Below are 20,570 nucleotides of genomic sequence, written 5' to 3' on the forward strand. Positions count from 1 at the left end.
CTATCCATTTGGAGAAGTAATCAATCGTCACCACGAGGTACTTGCAGCCCCCGTTGCATGCGGGGAAAGGCCCGAGAAGGTCCATTCCCCAGCGTGCAAATGGCCATGTTATCGGGATGGTCTTCAGGGAAGTCACGGGCGCATGGATTGACTTAGCCATTTTCTGGCAAGCTTCGCATTTCCGCAATATGGTGATTGCGTCTTGCACCATGGTGGGCTAATAGAATCCCTGGCGTAGGGCTTTTTCCGCGGTGGCTCTTGGCGCAAGATGGTGGCCGCATATTCCTGAATGGATGTCCATGAGGAGTTCGGTTCCTCGGTCAGGAGTTATGCATTTAAGCAATGCGGCAGCTCCTTTCTTGTATAGTATGCCGTCGAAGAGGACGTACATCTTGGCTTTTGCGAGCAGAGTTTTGGCGCTTGGGCCTTCTGCTTCTTTGTCCACCTCGCCTTTCAAGGCGCGGATAATCGGTGTCATCCAAGAGGATGGAGTGTCGATGACCATGCTGGCCTTTGAAACTTCATCAAGGGCGTCGGCTTCTTCCTTTGTGGATGGGGCGCAAATTACTTCGAAGAATGCATCGGGTGGCAACGGTTCTTTGGAACCAGCCGTTCGGGCTAACCTGTCGGCCCGGTGATTTTCTCCTCATGGAATGCGTCGCGCTTCCATGCCCAGGAAATACCGTTCCATCTTGCAAACTTTTTCAATATATTTCTTCATCCTTTCATCAAGGCATTGATATGACTTGTCCATTTGGTTTATCACCAGTTGGGAGTCTCCTTGGATGAGAAGGCGTCGGACTCCCATGGCTTTGGCCAGTCGAAGCCCAAGAAGTAGCGCCTCATATTCCGCCATGTTGTTGGTGGCGTTGAAGTCAAGATGGGCGGCATACTCCAAGATCTTGCCTTCGGGGCTGATGAGTATGACTCCAGCCCCGGCGCCGTTGAGGCGTTTGGAGCCATTGAACCTCATTATCCAATGTGGTTCGGGGGGCTTGATCTTGGATGTGATTTGTTCGGGCGGGATTAGTGGAGCATGCCACTCGGCCACAAAGTCAGCCAGGACTTGGGATTTTATGGCCGTTCTCGTCGTGAGTTCTAGCGAGAAAGGGGCCAATTCCGTTGCCCATTTGGCAATTTTTCCGGTGGCCTCCTTATTGTCGAAGACTTCCTTGAGTGCGAAGGTAGTTGGCACCATGAAGTAATGACGGAGTTTTTGAGAGGCCATGAGGAGGGCGTATGCGATTTTCTCGATCTGGGTGTATCGACCCTTTGCTTCTCCTAAGGCTTCGCTCACGTAAAATACTGGGCGTTGTGACCCGTCTTCTTCCTTCACGAGTGCTGCGCTTACGGCGACCGGGGTCGCGGCAAGGTACAAGAGCAAAAGCTCCCCCTGCTTTGGGCTCGTGAGAAGCGGAGGGGTCGACAAATAGGTCTTGAGCTCTTCGAAGGCCCTTTGAGCTTCGTCGGTCCACTCAAAGTTGTCGAGGCTTCTCAAGGCTTTGAAAAAAGGAAGACCCTTCTCGGCTGACCGGGCGACGAATTGCCCCAAGGCCGCCATTCTTCCCGCTAGGCGTTGCACATCTTTGACGGAGCGAGCAGGCTCCATCTCCATGCTGGCCCGAATTTTCTCCGGATTGGCCTCGATCCCTCGTTGAGAGACGAGGAAGCCCAAGAGTTTTCCTCCTCGAACTCCAAATGCGCACTTCTCCGGATTGAGCTTCACGCCATATTTGCGGAGATTGTCAAAGGTTTCTTGCAGGTCCTTGGGATGGGTCTTCGCAATTTAACTTTTGATGTCGGCGTCGTCAACGTAGACTTCGGCGTTTCTCCCCAATTGTTCTTTGAGGATGAGGCTGACGAGGCGTTGGAAAGTGTGCCCGCGTTCCTCAAACCAAAAGGCATTCTGCGATAGCAGAAGGTGCCGATGGGAGTGATGAAGCTGGTCTTTTCCTCGTCTTTCTTGGCCATGTGGACTTGGTGATACCCTGAATAGGCGTCCAAGAAGCTCAACCTTTCGCATCCCGCCGTGGAGTCGACAAGTTGGTCGATCCGAGGGAGCAGGTAGTCATCCTTGGGGCACACCTTGTTCAAGTCGGTAAAGTCGACACACATTCGCCACTTGCCGTTGGCTTTGTTTACCAAGACCGGATTGGCTAACCATTCGGGGTGCCAAACTTCTCGGATGAGACCGGCGCGGGAGAGTTTGCTGATTTCTTGCTTGATGACCTTGCTTCGCTCGGTGGAGAGCTTCCGAAGCTTTTGCTTTACGGGAGCTTTATCAGGTCTCACGGCGTGGCGATGTTCCATGACGTTGCGCGGAACTCTTCCCATGTCGGAGGGTGACCAATCGAAGAGATCGAAATTCTTTCGAAGCAGGTCGACGAGTTCTTCCTCGAGTTTACTCGAGAGGTCGGCTCCAATCTTCACCGTGCGCGTGGCGTCATCTTGGGAGACGCGTACTTCCTTGAGTTCTCCTTCGGGGAGGGACTTAGGGATGTAGCGCTCCGGGTGATTGGTTTCGGATGCTCCCACGTTCGAAATCATGTTAATACTCTTGGATGATTCTCCCTTTTCCGCGCGCTTGGTCTCATGACGGTATAGTGTCTTCCTATCAGAAGATTGCTCGCCGCGGACAGTTATCACGCCCTTCGGGCCTGGGATCTTCATGCACAAGAAGTTGTGGTGGATTGCGGCGCAAAGACGGTTTAGCGTCGTCCTCCCGAGGATGGCGTTAAAGGAGGCCTCCATATCCACCACGTCGAAGCGTATGAGCTCGGTCCGATGATTCGTGGCATCCCCAAAGGTCGTGAGGAGCTCAATTTGTCCGAACGGCCGAATGGACTTCCCTGGCACGAAGCCGGTGAGGGGATAAAGGGATGGCTGCAGCGAGCCGTTCTTGTATCCCTCTTTTGGCTCCATCAGCTTCTTCAACGTGCTCAGATAGAGGATGTCGGCAGAGCTTCCGCCATCCACAAGAATCTTCTTTAGTTCGCAATTGGCGACGATTGCCGTCAAGAAGAGGACGTCGTCGTGTGGGAAGCGTATCCCCTTGGCGTCTTCCTCGGTGAAGGCTATTGGCACGCTCGCCCACTTGGGTGGCGGTGTCGGGGTGAAAGTTCCCACAACGTTGACTTCGCGAGCATACTTCTTGCGTTGCCGCTTCGATCCACGTCCCGTGGCGGAGCCCCCGAGTGTCACTCCAACGTGATGCGCGGGTTCCTGAAATGGGAGGTTCTCCTCCTTGGGTGCTGGGTCAGCGACAAGGACGTTGGCTGTCTTCTGGTGAGTCTTGGACCTTGGCAGAAAAGGCACGTCTTGGATCTCCCACGTGAGCGGGTTGCAAGTCGGCTGATTCTTCCGGTTCCTTTGGTGGCGAGGTCCTCCCTTGTCAGAGTCGCTTTCGTCACTAGAGGGGTCGCTCGGAGAATGATCTCGGCGTTTTCTTGGGGGGTCGGAGCGTCGATGGGAATTCCTTTCGCCGCCGGCACAGGCTCCAGACTCCGCCACTTGCGCGTTCCCATGCACGCTAGGGTCCCGTTCCCCGCGAGGCGCAGCTTGAGGTGGTACCTGGTTGCCACCTTGCTCGACCCCGACGGGGGGAGCGAGGGGCGCTTGCGGGGAATCACAAAGCGAGGTTGGTGTTGAGCGTGTGCGACTTGGAGAGCGCCTTGCGGCGGAAACCCCCAATAAGGATGATACCAAGGAGCTCCTTGGGCGATCGCAGCGAGTGCCAGTGGAGGCAATCCCGGGTTGGAGGGGTCGTAGACTGGGACTCCTTGGTTTTCCGACGCAAATCCTCCTAACGCCACATTGTTTCCTCTTGTAGGTTCCGAGAGCAAGGCCACTACCGGTTGTAGGGAAGGCGGCGTGAAGCCCATCGAGCGAGGCATGCCGAGTTCCGTATCCCCTGCGGGGGCGGCAACCGTAGGCAGCTCGCCGATTCTTGCCACCACGTTGGTGAGTGTCGAGGGACTGCCTATGACAAATTCAAGCACCTCGGTTCCTTCCGGCACGGACGGTAGCGAAGGGGCGACCGCGACTTCCGTCGTAGCGACCATGCTTGTGGCGACGTCCGGATTGGTGAGGACTCCTTCTTCCTCGGAAGCCCCTGAGGCACTTGCTTTCTTCGTTTGTAACCGTGTAGACTTCGCGGCAAGTTGTGGACCCGATGAAGTAGACTTCGTCGGGGCCATTAAATTTTCAATTGCGGCGAGGGTTCCCCACGGCCGGTGCCACTGTTGTTGTTCTCAACAACAATTAGAGCAAGGGGTTCCAATGCTCGATGGCACAAGTGCGGGTATAAAAGTAGGGCGTGTATGCGGGCCTTATAGCGAAGGTTGTCGTACACTTGGACAAGTTGACACGTTGATATTTTTTGAATAGGTTCGGTCGACCCTGCGGGTGCGACTTAATCCTATGTCAGGAAAGACTTCGAGGGGGTTGTTAGCCAAGGGCTTGGGCCGAGCGGATCTTCCCAAGACACCTTTTAGCGAGAGATTCGTCGGGACCGCCTCGTACTTGGACCGAACGCGCCTTTCCAAGTATCGAGGTTAGGATACCCTCCGAACACTAACCCAACCCTTCTCCTTCGAACCCGTGCCAACCAAGGTTAGCTCGGAGTCTCGAAACTAGAATCCCCTAAAAGGTTTCCTCGAGACCGATCGACTTTCAGTCGAGAGCGGTGCGCGAGAGCAAACCTTAGAGGGAGTGCTCTAGCCCTCTCCCCTTGAGTTTATTCAAATGAGAGAATGGTACATGCCCCCATGGGGGGTATTTATAGCCTAGGGGTTCATGAAAAAAGACCATAGCTACCCTTGAGAGAGAGAGAAAAGTGTGGGCAAAATGGTAAAAGTGGTTTCTTGGTCGATAACTTTTGTGTGCACCATGAGGGGGAAAGTGAGGGTTGGTCCATGGTGCCTCATCGCCACACCTTTTTTGCCCCTACTCTAGCTCATTCCACCCTTTGACCATGGCATGAGAGGCTTGACTTGTTGACTTGTCTTTCTTTGCCACGTAGGATTGACTGCGCCACGTGGCCGTCTTGATGCTTGGGAAATGTTGACTTAGTCGTCGCCACGTAAGATTTACCACCCGGCCCATATAAAGATTTTATTTTACTACAACAAAGTGATTAGAGATTCCGCCTTTGTTCTTACCAGTTTATTTAAGACTTTAATGTTTAGGATTTACTTCCTCCATTTCACAAAGAACGGCGTCCACGCTTTTCGAGATCGAACTTTGACCAACAATTACACCAATATATGTAGGTTATATGTTACAAATTTTATATTGTTGGAATGGTTTTTGAAATATGAATCTAATGACATAATTTTTGTAACACAAAACCCTCAAATCATTAGCATAATTGTTAGTCAAAGTAAAATCTTAAAATGAGTGTGTGCCATTCTTCGTGCCCCCGCCGCCCAACCCCCTCCTTGTGGGCCGGGTGTAGTTATTACCAATGGATAGAACAGTGATGGGATTAATTTGTCTTTTGTGTTGGTTTCTGTGATTCCACATTGACTCGATCGAGCTAGCGAGTCAGTTAAAAACTATGGGGAATATATGCAGCGTAGATTTTGTCTTTTGTGTTTGGGTCTGCTTTTGCATTAAGAAAAAGCTTTTTATTTGTAAATTGATCACTTGGCCCAAATATTACTCGGGTTGGGGCACTATTTGGGGCGGATGCATGTTTTCACACAAGTACACGTACGTACTCTTAGCTAGCTATAGTGGAGTACGTACTCACCGTATAAAGGTTATCGGATGGGTGAGATCCAATCCAAGAGAGAAAACGCAAAGTACTACGAGCTACTCTCTCCGTTCCTAAATTCTTATTGTGGTTTAATTCTAACGAAGAACAGAGCATATAGAGCGTGTGTGTGAGAGAGATAGAAAGAGCTATATAGAGCAGAGCATCTATATACGTACCGGGTGTGTTATTGTGTTGGCTAGGTACGCATGCAGGAGTTCAGCAGCAAGAGCAGCTGGATATATATCCATGGATTGATCAGGTACGTACGCACGCACGCAAATGTTTGGCTAACCAACATTTTGTTACTTTTGTATGTATTTTTTTTCACGACAGATTATAAACCCAGGAGCAGTAGAGCGTTGCAGCTCTCATATGGGGTTGGCCTTGGGCCCAACATGATGCGGCCCATTTATAGCGCAGCCCACTGGAGGCCCATGTACTTTTGCGCGTCCCATCTAATGCGCTGGACCCGACCCGTGGGCCGTGGGTATTCTTCCAGCTCAACCCGTCCGGCAGCCATTGCTCGCAGTCGCCGCAGCCTCGCACGCGATTCGGACGCCATCCTCTTGATTCCGCGCCGGCGCTGGCCTTCCTCCCGGCGCCACCGCCGCTACCTGCCTCCCTCCATCCCCGCGCCGATTCCTTCTTCTCCCGTTCCCCGCTGCCCCGCAGATCCTGTGCGCCGCCGCCGTGCTCGTGCGGAGCTGCCGCGGCTCGCCCGCCTGCCTGCTCCACCGCTCCGGCCCCATACTCTCCACGGAATTCCGGCGTCCGCAGAAAAGAGTGAGAGCCTCTCCCTGCTCACTCTTTGATACGGAGTAGTTTAGTCTTCTAGTCCTACTACCTTCTGTACTCGCGGTAATCATACGCCTCGAATTTTGTTTTTAGGGTACAGTTCATTCATTCATTCGAGTATTCGACCCGATTTCATGCAATAGAAATACGTAGTACAAGGCATCCAAACACACTAGGACCTGTTTTAGGAGGGTGTAATGAATTTTAAGTCCGGTTTGTCATTGTTTTGACCGGAATCAAAACAGTGAAATTGGGATCAGTTATTTCATATTTGGGGGCCTGCATGTAGCTTTGCCCACTGAAAATTGTTATCTTCATGCTCAAAATTGTTTTTATTTAATTGGAATTGTTTGACTTGACTAAGCTGCACCAGAGATTTGTGGGTTGGGAACCTAGCTTAATTTCATGTCTTTGGCTCAGATTGGGTTTCAGCCTGTTAGCAGGCCTACCCACCTGGTTTTTTCTTTCTCTCTCAGGGCTTCTATTTTCTTAAGGCGCTGCGAGAACATATCTTCATGTGGAAAACTTGCATGCATGTAGATGTAGGTTAATCGAATTTACGGTCCTACGTGTGCAAAACATTTTGAGCTTTCTACATTTATGGCTTTCTGTTCGTTCATGTGCATTTCCGACTTTCCATATAGTTGAATTAACCGACTTGTAAATAATAGTCAACTCAAAACAGCTGGATTATTTGATTCATGAGTAATATGGTTTCTTTTGTTCATAGCACTGTGCTGATTTCAGTTGTTCGATCCCTCAAATTGTGAAATGCTTACCAAAGGGAGGAAAGTTGCTGGAAGGGCCCAAGACATCTCTGCACATTATGCATTTGGCCCACACGAGGATGATGCGATTATTAAGCACCGCCTTCTGACTAGGATCACAACTACTAGGGGTGAACCACCCCTAAAGAAGCTTCAGAAGAAGTTCATATCCTTCACCACTGAGATCGAGAAAGATGCAGACAATTCGAGCGACTGTGAGAAGCTGTACAAGGCCTTTCTACAGGAGATTAACACCTTTGAGCTGCCTCTTCTGAAAAGCAAGGCTGTGGTTGATGCAAATATTAGGGAGAAGGAGAGCTTTGATGGGCTTCAGGTGGAGATACAGCGACAGATCTTGCAAGCTCAGACTGATATTGAGGATCTCAAAAAGCAACTTGAACAAAGCAAGATTGAGAGGCAGCATAAAGAGGAGTGTGAAGCGATCAGGAAACTGATTTGCTTGCAGCCTCCACGGTCAGAAACTGAGAAACTTATTGCTGATCTTGAGAAGGAGATTGCTAATTTGGGGGCTGAAACAGCAGCATGTACAAGGACTTTGGAGCTTAGGAAGAAGCAGTTTGCTCTTCTTCTGCATGTGGTGAGTTTATGATCGACATTATTATGTGTACTTCCAAAATTTTGCTTCTCCTTGACTATATAAGATTGACCATAGGACGCCAATCTAAATAGTTGTTCTATGTAGGGTAAACTTCGATACTTTTCCAAGCTCTGTTTTCCACTATACAAAATAATCTTCAGGAAGGATCAGCCTGATTAATTAGTACATATGACAAATTTCTGAATTTTGCATCAGCACTCACCAACTTGTGGGTGTTTGATGTATTCATATGGCTGAACATTCATTTATCTGTAGCTTCAAAACTGAAAGGGTAAATCCCCGCAAAATAAGAGCAATTGAAAATTTAAAACATAAAAGTAGATTTGTTGTTCTTAATAATCAAATTGTGCACCTTACTGCCTTGCTTGAAGCCTCAACATATTTATATGGCTGAATTCCTGATCTTGCCATACATGTTACAGGTTGAGGAACTGCAAATGTCGATAGAAGATGAGCAAAGGAGCATAGCAGATGAGCTGAGAGTGGCCAACGAAGAGCCTAAGATGAGCATAGAGGAAGGCAGCGGCGGTGCTTCAGATGCTATGGCTGTAGACTGATAAACGATCCTAGCACTGGCGAGTTGCATATGGCGCCCTGCACACTCAGACATGCTTCATAATCTAGGCACCGTAGTTTCTTCTTTGTAGGAGACCACCTGTGTCATTGCTGTCGTTTCCTACAACTCTGAGCTGTAATCGACAGCGGAACTCTTTCCTTTCTTGTCTGTAAAGGAAAGGCAGAATTCATTGTGATGTAACATCTCCAGGTTTTAATTTGTAGCTGGTGATCTACTGAAACAGCGGAGTTGACGTTGTGCTGCTTTTGTCTGAACAGTGAATGCATTTTTGTTGTCTGAAATGAGGTGAAGGTGACCCATACAGATTGCCTCCTTTTGAGAAACGTGAGAATTGTAACCGGAGGCCGGCAAAGCGAGGCATAAGATTGTAGCTTCAGGGAGCGTGGATATGCTAATTTGCAATATAAAGACTTGTTTAGGGCGCATGCTCTTAGACCAATCAATGGCAAGTGCAATTCATTTAGCTAAGATGGAAGAAGCCCTTGGACAAGAGGAAGTACCTTCTTATTCCATTTAGGTAATATGGAAAGAAGCTTGTGTTTTTCGAAAAGGCCCTTGAGTCGATCAATTGATGATGAAATACCTTAGTGGTCAGTCGTATGTTTTATAATCGTTCGACGGAGGGGCGTCCGGAATGTGACTAAGTGTGGGGCACATTTGAGAATATATGAGTTAACACAAAATTGAGTCTTTCCGGCTCATTTTGCGTTCTTCTTTTAGTTATACGACTAACCAAACTCATTCCTTGGCTCATTTTGTGCGTCGAGCCATATGCTGATGCACATCAATGTGTCGTCTCGGCAAGGTGGGCATATGTGCCGAAATGGGACATGTGGTGCACCCGGAAATACCAAAGGCCCGGGGCTGAACTTCAGTATATCGTACGGAATTAGCACTCACATATGTACCACAAGATGGACCAAAGAATGGAAATGAAGTACCACATATCATCAAGAGATGTGTTTGACTTGTTTCATGAAATAAGCTGCAAATTATATGGTTTATAGATGGAATTGTGCATTAACATGAGAAATATATGGAAACAAAGAAAAATCCAAGAGACAAACAAGGTTTTCCGAAAAGGGGAATAGGAGAGCGGTGATGAGAAAAGTGAGAGAGAAAAAATAGCAAGCAGACGACCTGAAGATAGGACTCACCATCATTTCTTTCCTTATGGCCGCCACTTCGACCTCTACCGCTGACGGATTGGGCACACCGTTTCTCATCCAGCACAGGAAGCCGCACGTCCACGTGTAGGACGTGAGAAGACTACGCCCCTGCGGCGGTGGCGGCGTGGAAGGGGAGAGCGACAATGGGGGTAGAAAGTAGGGTTTTCTTCATAAACACATACTTCCGTCCATCTAAGGCACACACCGTCTTGATCCGATGGCTACTAATGGTTCAATCGGTAAAGGCATCGGGACAACGCAATATATATCGGCCTTAGAATGTGGGAGGGGTTAGGGTTTCGGCAATATACCGCGTTGAGATTGGTGTTTGCCACGTGTCTTCATCGTAGAAAGGAGCTAGCTCGGTTGCCCCCATTGCATACTCTCCCTACCGCCGCCCTCTCTCCAGTCTCCATTCCTCTTCTCATACACCGCGTCCCTCCGGCTGTCCCAGCCTTCGCCGGAGCCGCCATTCTCGATCACTCTGCTTCTTCGGTAAGCCCTAATCTACGCTCCCCCAAATCGCTCTTCTGCATCTTGGTCTCCATTTTGGTACGGCGATTCCGCGTTTGATTCAATCCAGTGGGGAAATTAACCTGCGCTTCTTGTAGGGGCCGCTGAATCGGGGCTTTCTTCGGTGGCGGCCATGGACTACACCAACGCCATCCACATCATCCCGGATGCCGCCGGCCCCGAGGCCTGGGCCAACTCGGCGGCGCCGCCGGGCGGGGATTCCGGGATATGGGCCACCGAGGACGACTACAGCCAGTGGAACGCCGACCCGGGGCTGACTGTGGGCGGATATGGCGGCGATAGGAACTCCTCGCAGCCGCGGTCGAGGGACGGCAGCGAGCAGCCGCTGGGCAAGAAGCCCCGGGGCGGCGGGCCGTCGGGCGGCGGCGGTGGCGACGCCGGCAGCACCAGCAAGTCACGGGCGATAGGGAAGATGTTCTTCAAGACCAAGCTCTGCTGCAAGTTCCGGGCGGGGACTTGCCCCTACGTGACCAACTGCAACTTTGCCCATGGGATGGAGGAGCTCCGCAAGCCGCCGCCCAACTGGCAGGAGATCGTGGCGGCGCACGAGGAGGCGACGGAGCAGAGGGAGGAGCACCAGATCCCGATCATGACGTCGTCCAGCGTTGCGGCGCCCGGTGACAGCGTCTCCGGCAGGGCGTACAAGGGCAGGCACTGCAAGAAGTTCTACACCGAGGAGGGGTGCCCCTATGGTGACGCGTGCACGTTCTTGCACGACGAGCAGTCCAAGGCGCGGGAGAGCGTGGCGATTAGCCTGTCGCCGTCGGTTGGCGGTGGCAGCTACAGCTCTCCCACCGCTGCTGCGAATGGACCTACCATTCTGAAGCCGTCGAACTGGAAGACGAGGATCTGTAACAAGTGGGAGATGACTGGATACTGCCCCTTTGGTAGCAAGTGCCACTTTGCTCATGGAGCTGCTGGTGAGAGTCTCTTCTCAACTTTAACCCCTGGCTTGATATATATTTCCTGAATTTCACTGAATGTTTATACTAATATTGGTTGCCATATGGTTAGTATATTTAGTGTGTCTGTGCAGGTAATTTGTTCATATTGGTTATATAAAACAATGAGCCCATGATATTGTCATGAACGTACTTATGCCCATTTGATCTATGACACTGTAACCCAGAACTGGATTAAAACTTGCAAAAGGGTTCATTCGTCTATTATCACACTCTGTTTTGTATACTCAGATAATTGATGTTCCTTTATAATTGCAACAATACATAGGACAGATTTCAATTTGTGTATCATTAATTTGTCTAAGACTCTGTCATGGTGACTATGTGCTTTCCAACACAGCTACTTCACTGCTAGAAAAAGTAATGTTGGGGCTATGAGCTATCTCCTGCTGCAGGAGTCCAGTCCATATCAAGTCCCAATATTTTCTCCCATCACGATTTAGGCTTTAAGATGTTTCAGAACATCTTCATCCTGCTTTTGTTTGTCTCTTTAACTTATATGACTATTCGTGAGTTTGGTGTTACTCAACTTGTATGAATATACATTAGTTTGCTCTGGACTCTGCCCCTCCCACCCACATTCTCATAGAAACTAGTCTTCTAAATTTCTGGTGAAATACACCTTGGTACCTGATGCTGTCAGGTAGCACAAAAATCCTATGTTTTCTTCCCTTAGTCATGTCATGTTCTTATAATTCCAAGCTTTGCGGTGCACAAGCACAAGGCATGTGAGTTGTGTCTAGCTCTGCACAACATTTCGGATCCAGCCCACTAGTAACCCTTTATCTGAATTGGTTATTGACTAGCATCGCTGCACGATATGAAAAATCCCTGGTAGCTTGAATCTTTATGGAGTTATGTATGGAATAGTTTCACTGGTTCTACCATACATGTTTGTGAGTCAGAACAAATTATGTTATGAAATTACTGGCTTTCACTTGTGGGATTAGGAAATATCAAGGACGATACTAGAACTGAAAACCAATTAAGCATGATTTTTTATTTTTTATTTTACAGATGTCAGGTCCTACTAGAATTTTAATGTCAATCTCACTGATGATAGATTAGCTTGTATGGTTTAGCAAAAATGACCACTCGTTATGTGATCTTTTGCTTTTTACTTGTTGGATATGGACCTGTATAATTTCTATGTTCAGAAATGATAATCATTATATGTTTAGTCAAGAATGAGGTATTTGTCTATTGCATGTTATTTAGTGGCGTATCGGCTGCTTCCCACTTACCCTGATTGTTAGAGGGTTTGCTTTGCGCTGCCTCAGGATTAGGCGTGGACGATCGATATCTGCATTGCATGTTTTATCTTGTATAATATTTGCATCTATTTCTAGGTACAGCATGAGCATTCACTAGAAAAACGAAATCATGTAGTACTAGTGTACTACTACTGGAATACTTGCCAGTTTTGCAGTCACAGTTTACATGGATATGTGGTGCATTAATTATTCATTTTTGGTAACCCCATTTTCTTAAAAGGAATATATACTAGATATGTTTTCATGCCTATTTCTTACAAGTTTATATCATTGTTGGGACTATTGGATAGACTGTTATGTACTTCAGTCTTCACCGCTATTCCTTATTCGGAGGACTATTGGATAGACTGTCTTTCAGTGTTTCATTGAAATACCAAAACATACTTCATGGAGCTTACGTCCTCAACGTTTTGTGCCGTCATTTCAGAACTACACAACTATGGTGGGGGCCTTGTCGACATTGATGGCAGGGACATTGCACCGACTCCTGACTCGAAGCAGGCTGCGTTGTCTGCAAAAGCTCCTGCTGAGACCGCTGCCGCATCCACTGCTGCACCCCCTCACGCAGACGTGTACCATCTCGGCATCCAATCACAGCGTTCCACCTTGGCCGGCCAAAGGTCGGGGCAGCTACCGAGGCCTATCCAGAAGTGGAAGGGCCCTGACAAGATCAGCAGGATCTATGGCGACTGGATAGATGAAACCGACTAGGAAGAGGAACGCCTGTGTTGCTCGTCGTCGTTACCCAGTTAATAAGTTTTAGTTGGCATTGCAAAAACCTGTTTCCGGAAGAGTCTGTGTGTGATACCGAAAAAATCTCTGTTGCCGTGACTTCTGCTGTCTCTGTTTTATGCATGGTTGAGAAGAGTTCTGGATCTTAAAGTCTGAAACATCAGCATGTACAAGGACTTTGGAGCTTAGGCATAAGCAGTTTGCTGTTCTTCTGCATATGGTGAGTTTATGATTGATATTATTATGTGCACTTCCAAAATTGTGCTTCTCCCTCACCTATATAAGAGTGACCCACAGGACGTCAATCTAAACGATTGTTCTTTGTGATGGGTTAAGCTCTGATACTTTTCCTTAATCTGTTTTCCACTATAGAGAACATATTCAAGGAAGGATCAGCCTGATTAATTATCATGTATGACTAATTTCTTAATTTTGCATCGGCGCTCACCAACATGTAGGTGTTTGGTGTGCAGCTTTCTCTCAATCAAATGATAATTAAACGTGCCTGCAAAATAATAATCAAATTGTGCACTTTACCATCATGCTTGAAAGCCTTGACATATTCCTATGGCTGAATGCCTGCTCTAATGTCATGCATGTTACAGGTGGAGGAACTGCAAATGTCGATAGAAGATGAGCACAGGAGCATATATAGCAGATGAGCTCAGGGTGGCCACTGAAGAGCGTCAGATTGGCATAGAGGAGGGCAGCGGCGGTGCTCCAGATGCCATGGCTGTGGACTGATCAATGATCCCAGCACTAGCGAGTTGCACGCTGGAACATGCTTCATAGTTTTCGGTCACTTATATCTTGTTTTGTAGTAGAACAACCTTTGGCATTGATGTAAGTTTCTTACAACTGTAAAGCTGTAATTCAGTGTCGATACTCTTACCTTTCTTGTGTGTAAAGCTGTAATTCAGTGTGGAAACTCTTACCTTTCTTGTGCGTAAAGACAAGGCAGGATACAATGCGATGCAACATCTCCAGATTAAGTTAATTTCTTGTCCGGAGCATGGACGCGGTCGAAGAGTTGGTCGCAGTTTGTAACCGAGAGCAAATTCTATGTAGCATTCAGGTTGCAGGCATTAGGGTGAGAAGAGAAAACAGGATTAGCCAAATTTTAGAAGGAGGCGCAGAAATTGAAAAGCCAGTCGCGTGCATGCGAGGAAGAAAGCAATGAATTGCATAGGAGGTGACGCGTCCACGCCCAATTTTGCCGGCTAAATCAGTCCAACTTCTCCCTAATAAATTGAATTAGCTCATGGATCAAAGGCTCTCCTCGGCATCAGTAATTTTCCCAGGACGCAGGGTATATATATATATATGTATGTGGACGGGAGGCCACCGTTTTGAGTCAAGCGGTTCCTTCCGATTCGAAAAACGAAACACTGTGAATCCAGGCTCAGGCGCTCAGCCGGCCATGGGGACGGCCGCCGCCGCCGCCGCAAGAAAGCTCAGATCAAATCGGCGACGGAGGACATCCCGGACGAGCTCCTCTGCCTGGTGTTCATGCGCCTCACCTCGCCCGTCTACCTCGTCCGCGCCGCCTCCGCCTGCAGGCGCTGGCGCCGCGTCATCGCGGCGGACGTCCTCGGCGGCTCTCAGGCTCAGCAGCACCGCGTCATCGGCCACTACCACGTGGACGAGCCCCTCGCCGTCGCCGCCACGCGTCCGCCCGGCCGCCACCCCGTCTTCCTGCCTGGGGCCGGGACCAAGGACGTCGTCGTCGTCGCCGCCGCCGCGGCGCTCGACCTCGACTTCCTCCCGCGGACGGAATTCGGCGAGCTCAACTGGGAGCTGGCCGACGTCCGGGGCGGGCTCCTGCTCCTCGCGCGCTTCAGCCACGCACAGGATCTGCTGGGTCTCGTCGCTTGCGACCCCCTGGCCCGGCGCTACAAGACGATCCCTTTCTCGGCCTGGTTCCACGGCCAACGCTGTTTCCTGGGCGCCTTCCTCCGACCCGAGGACGACGACGCAGCTGGCATCAGCCTGTCAGATTTTGGGGTCACGTGCGTGCTCTACCGTGGCGGCATTGCCAAGGCCTACGCGTTCTCGTCGTCCGCCGCCGGTGGTGGCCGTTGGACCTCTGGCGCCGCGCGTGGGCGTGGCGGCGCGGTGAATTGCCGCGACGGCTATCAGCCGGTCAGCTTTGCCGGGAGCACCGCGGGGTCCGCCTACTGGACGGTTGGGTTTGGGGCCCGTGTGGTTGTTGCTCTCGACAAAGAGACCGGCGAGCTCTCGTCGGCGTCCGTCTTGCCGGACGCGCTCCGTCCGTCTCTGGATTACGCCTACGAGTTGCCTTGGCCACCGACCATCCGAGCTTGCTTATCATAGGCTCGTCCTAGCTGCCTTGCTTCGGTTTATTGCTCTTAGTGCTGTATTTCGGTTCATCGCATTGTTCTGCTGCTGTTTTAAACATTTATCTCGTCTTAAGCCTATCTTTTGTGAAACTGAACTTGTTTGTTTTAGAGAAGCTCAGCTCACCGTCTCTCCCTCCGTCTCATATTAATTAACATTCTGTTATATGTATCTAGACAATTCTTTTGTCGTAGTTTGGGTAAATTGGAGTAATTTAATATGAAAGGGGAATATATGTGAAGTGATTTCTCTTGGACCGCGGCTTCGTGTGAGCCGTTAATAAGCGCGCTGAGATTCAAAGGTTTGGCCCACCTGCTGCTATCTCTAAACAAATTAAGCTACCGTCGCTGCTTATTTTGGTTTGTTTATTCGGTTCTCGCTTTTTTCGGGGCACTTGACTCACAAATGACAATTCCTAGTGAAAATAAAACTACACTGTGACCTGATTAGTATGAATAAAACAAAGAGCATAAAGAAAAATTTCATAAGAGATGTATAATAACTTTATCTGGACACGACGGACATACAATTCATCCAAATTAGCATGACTTCTCAGCGATCGATTACTCCCTCCATTCCCAAATAAGTGACATGAATTTGTATAAATATTTATACAAATCCACGTTCACTTATTTTGGGATGGAGGGAGTATTTGCATATCGCCCATGAAACTCATTTGTACTCCCTTCGATTCAGGTGGTGGCGTGATTTTGATAGATTCGATTTTCTTCGGGCGTGATTTTGGTTCTTGGCGATTATTATTATTTCTGCTATGTATACCAGTTGTCTGATTGTTGGTGGCGTGAATTTTGGTGAGATTTATGCAAGTGATTGCTAGTTTGCTACTCTCTCATATTCAGGTGATTTCTACTGTATATACCAGTCGTCATGTAGAACAAGTATTATTTGTTGAGCATGTAGCTTAGTTCATGTTTTCTGATTCGTTCTTACTGAGATGTTTATGTTTTCCTAGTTTTAATGCCTAATTCATGGCGTGTGCATGCAAAGCATGTTATTGGGTCTCTTGATTGTTCTTTAATTCCATTTGCGCACTGATTTTCAGTGGAAGTCACCTATACTCTTGTTCTTGGTTCTGTTCAGTGTTAATTTTGATGGGTTCGTTGTATGGAAAACAAAAAAAAATTCTACGAGAAGTGCGGAAGAAAACTCAAGATAATATCTACTAGATGTAAGTAACGAGAGGGATTATGAGCATTATACCCTCGTAGACGACGAAGCGTTACGATCACGGGATCGTTGTTGGCGTAGTGGTACTTTCAGTGAGATCGATCTCAATGCCGAACGTACGGCACCTCCTTACTATCCACACGTACGGCTTGATGTCGTCTCCTCCTTCTTGATCCAACAAGACGAGGGGGAGAGGTTGACGAGATCCCGGTAGCACGACGGCGTGGTGTAGGATATAGTGGAGAGCTTCGCGGGTAGGGCATCGCTGCGCACGGGAGAGAAGGAGAGGGGCACAGGGGAGAGAGATCCAGCTGAGAGCTTGGTGTCTTCTCCCCCCCTGCCCCTCCCCTCTATTTATATAGGGGTGGTGGTCAGGGTTTGTCCCTCCTCCAAGAAGAGGCTAGGGCCGGCTAGGGGAGTCCCGGAAGGATTCCTCCTTCTGCCCGGCCTCCCCACGCACGTGGTTCTCCACCGTGGTGGAGTCCCCACGTTTCCTCTCCCCTAATGGGCCCATTAGGAGATAATTAATTAGATTGTTCCAGTTAATTCATATAGAGGCCCAATTAAATTTTCAGGAATATTCCGGAACATTTCAGAACCTTCTGAGAACTTCCAAAACCTTCTAGAATATTCCCGGTCAATACCGAAAATACCCCGAACTTTTCCGGAACTCTGAAACAGCTTTTCCATATATAAATCTTTATCTCCGGACCATTCCGAAGCTCCTCGTGATGTCCTGGATCCCATCCGAAACTCTGAATCAATATTTGATATCACCATCTATTATCTCATAACACCCTAGCGACATTAAGCGTTAAGTGTGTGACCCTATGGGTTCGAGAACATGTGGACATGATCATATCAATAACCAACAGCGGGACCTGGATGTCCATAATGGTTCCCACATATTCCATGAAGATCTCGTCGGTTGAACCACGATGTCAAGGATTCAATTAATCCGGTATCCAATTACCTTTGTCTCGCGATATATTATTTGCCCGAGATTTGATCGTCGGTATCACCATACCTAGTTCAATCTCGTTACCGGCAAGTTCTCTTTACTCGTACCGCAATATAATATCCCTGTGACTAAACACATTAGTCACATGCTTGCAAGCTCATTAGGATGTTATATTACCGAGAGGGCCTAGAGATATCTCTCCGTCACATGGAGTGACAAATCCCAGTCTTGATCCATACAACCCAACAAGCACCTTCAGAGATACCTGAAAAACACCTTTATGATCACTCAGTTACGAGATGACGGTTGATGTCCACAAAGTATTCTTCCGGTACTAGGGAGTGGCATGATCTCATGGTCTAAGGAAATGATACTTGACATAATGAAAGCATTAGCAATTTAAACTTAAGTGACACGGTCAAAAGTTATGCTTAGGTTTGGGTCTGTCCATCACCTCATTCTCCTAATAATATGACCTCGTTATTAAATGACAACACATGTCTATGGTTAGGAAACCTTAACCATCTTTTAATCAACGAGCTAATCTAGTAGAAGCGTATTAGGGACACGGTATTTGTTTATTTATCCACACATGTATTTAGTTTCCTGTTAATGCAATAATAGCATGAATAATAAACCTTTATCAAGAAAAAAAAATATGAATAATAACAAATTTATTATTGTTTTTATGGCATATTTCCAATATTTCTTGGGCGATGGACGGCGTGGCAAGTAAAAGGCGCTTTGAATATGGTGTGCCGGCTGAGAGGGAGTTGGGCCAGAGAGCTGTTGAAGAGCCCGAGATACGGATGAATACAAGATGGGCTGGAACAATACAGGCGGAGAGGGCCCAACCGGACTGGATCCCTATGCAGAATGTGCGGAGGTGATAGCCAGCTAGCAGTAGCTCGGACCCAATTGGCATTTTCGTATTTCATATGCACTAATATCCTGTTTCTTCTGACTCCCAGTCTCTTTCTTCTCTCCGCCGCTTTTGCCTCTCCCTCGTCCTCTCGCCGATCCCGTATGCACATACCCTCCGCCTTCTCCAGGGAGACAAAACCCAGACCCGCCGGCTCTGAACAAGCAGTTCTGGCCGTTGCGTCCCACCCCATGGATTGACTGCAGCGAAGGTGTAATTTTGTGCTGATTTAGTGGGGATCTTTCTGCCGATTAGTGAGGATTTTGGTGCTGAGTGCTCTGCCTTGAGAATCGGTTCACTTGTGGGGAGCAATAGTGCTGAGTGCTTTGCCTTCAGAATCGGTGCTGAGTGCTCTGGTGCCAAGTGCTACAGGTACAAATTGTCAATGTTAATGCTGTTAACAATAGTCTTCGTACCTTCATTTTTTGTTACGGATTTTCGAAGTGCTCTGGTGCAAGTGCTACAGGTACAAATGGTTCAGTTTTCTCTACAGATTTTCCCTCGTAATCTGTCCCGTTATGGAGATTTTCTCCTCATAATTGGTTCAGCCTTTTCCTTTCATAATCTGTCCAGCTATCCATATTTTCAGGTGTTAATGAAAGGCAGATTGCTTCAGGTAATTGAAACACTGAAACTAGCGAGTATGTCCGTTTCTTTTTTTGCCTTTGTGCACTTCTGGCCGTTGGATATGGATTGAATGGCAGATGGAGGTGGTTAAGTCTCTCGGCGATGTTGCTCTGTAAGAGCATCTCTAGCAGATACCGTATACGGTTATGAACTAGCAAATAACCACCAGCTTTCGGTTTTTGGTGGAAAAAAGGGCCCCCAATAGATATTGTATATGCTGCCTTGAGACATGCGTGACGCCTCCAACCTCGCATTCGAAGAGACGATCAAGAAGATTTGGGCTGACAAGAAGGCGGGGAGGGAGAAGTTCCAACAAAAGAAGAAAGAACAAATGAACAACTATCTCGAGCTTCAAAAAAGGAAGCTCGCCATCGAGGAGGCCAATGCGGCGGCAAGGTACAACCGTACAAGGAAGCCGAGGCTGCTATCCTCGTCGAGGAGACAAGTATCAGGACGGCCGACTTGAGCCTCCTTGACTCAGAGAGGCGAACTTTGTTCGAGAACAGACGAAAGATGATACAAGATCGAGATGCGGCCTCGCCATCTAATTGATCGCCCTCATTTTGTGCCAAAGTCGGGGGTTTTTTGTCGTAATGAACTATGGTTGTCTGCCGATGAGGCCCAAACATTGAAATGTTCATTTTCTTGTTAATTTGCTTGCTAATTTGCACAGGGACGGCATTTCAAATTCGGACGTCAAATATGGATCGCCCTAAATGGATCGTCCGGGGAGTTGGCCGACACGGACGCTGGAGCGCGCCGGGCGCAGGAGAAGGAAGATATAATTATGTGAACGGTTAAAAGAAAGTGGATGGGCCAACCGGAATTAACGCAGCAATTTCGTATTGTTGCAGGCGGGCAGGCACCAAACAGATAGTCCGCTTAACGAGGCTACGGAATCACGGTAGTCCAAGGGGTCCCTAATAAATTGAATTAAGCTCATCGATCAACGGCTCTCCTCGGTATATATATGTGGACGGGACGGGAGGGCACCGTTTTGACTCAAGCCGTTCCGTTCCGCGGCTACTTCCGGATTCGAAAAACCCGGCCGGCTAGCTCAGTTGAGCCGGCCGGCCATGGGGGACGGCCGCCGCCTTCGCCAACGCAAGAAAGCTGAGAGCAAATCGGCGGCGGGGGACAAGTTTGACTCCATCCCGGACGAGAACCTCCGGCTGGTGTTCCTGGGCCTGACCTTGCCCGCCGACCTCGTCCGCGCCGTCTCCGCCTGCAGGCGCTGGCGCCGCCTCATCGCGGCGGACGTCCTCGGCTCTCAGGCTCAGCAGCGGCTCCGCGTCATCGCCCACTTCCACGTGGACGAGCCCCAGCC

The 20,570-nt window shown here is 48.7% G+C and overlaps 3 protein-coding genes across 5 annotated transcripts; all 3 read left to right on the plus strand.

Annotated features, from left to right (window-relative positions):
* Positions 1 to 6,262: 6,262 nt before the first annotated feature.
* Positions 6,263 to 8,797, plus strand: LOC100834629 (THO complex subunit 7B). 3 transcript variants are annotated; one of them, XM_010236072.3, is made up of 3 exons: positions 6,263 to 6,541; positions 7,301 to 7,918; positions 8,362 to 8,797. In XM_010236072.3, the coding sequence occupies exons 2-3, from the start codon at positions 7,325 to 7,327 to the stop codon at positions 8,494 to 8,496; spliced, it is 729 nt and encodes a 242-aa protein (XP_010234374.1). In that variant the 5' UTR covers positions 6,263 to 6,541; positions 7,301 to 7,324; the 3' UTR covers positions 8,497 to 8,797. The 3 variants fall into 3 exon arrangements, with proteins under 3 accessions (XP_010234374.1, XP_010234373.1, XP_003573456.1); XM_010236071.3 differs by having other exon boundaries at positions 6,264 to 6,616; positions 7,284 to 7,918; XM_003573408.4 differs by having other exon boundaries at positions 6,264 to 6,541; positions 7,284 to 7,918.
* A 1,230-nt stretch (positions 8,798 to 10,027) lies between these two features.
* LOC100834329 (zinc finger CCCH domain-containing protein 56) lies at positions 10,028 to 14,184 on the plus strand. Its single transcript, XM_003573407.4, has 4 exons — positions 10,028 to 10,180; positions 10,297 to 11,139; positions 12,883 to 13,407; positions 13,793 to 14,184. The coding sequence occupies exons 2-3, from the start codon at positions 10,332 to 10,334 to the stop codon at positions 13,164 to 13,166; spliced, it is 1,092 nt and encodes a 363-aa protein (XP_003573455.1). The 5' UTR covers positions 10,028 to 10,180; positions 10,297 to 10,331; the 3' UTR covers positions 13,167 to 13,407; positions 13,793 to 14,184.
* Positions 14,185 to 14,448: 264 nt separating this feature from the next.
* On the plus strand, positions 14,449 to 15,671 carry LOC106866363. The gene is made up of 2 exons (XM_024461367.1): positions 14,449 to 14,496; positions 14,547 to 15,671. The coding sequence occupies exons 1-2, from the start codon at positions 14,449 to 14,451 to the stop codon at positions 15,519 to 15,521; spliced, it is 1,023 nt and encodes a 340-aa protein (XP_024317135.1). The 3' UTR covers positions 15,522 to 15,671.
* The last annotated feature ends 4,899 nt before the right edge of the window (positions 15,672 to 20,570 follow it).

Source organism: Brachypodium distachyon, chromosome 3, assembly GCF_000005505.3.
Source record: "Brachypodium distachyon strain Bd21 chromosome 3, Brachypodium_distachyon_v3.0, whole genome shotgun sequence".
NCBI classification, from domain to species: Eukaryota; Viridiplantae; Streptophyta; class Magnoliopsida; order Poales; family Poaceae; genus Brachypodium; species Brachypodium distachyon.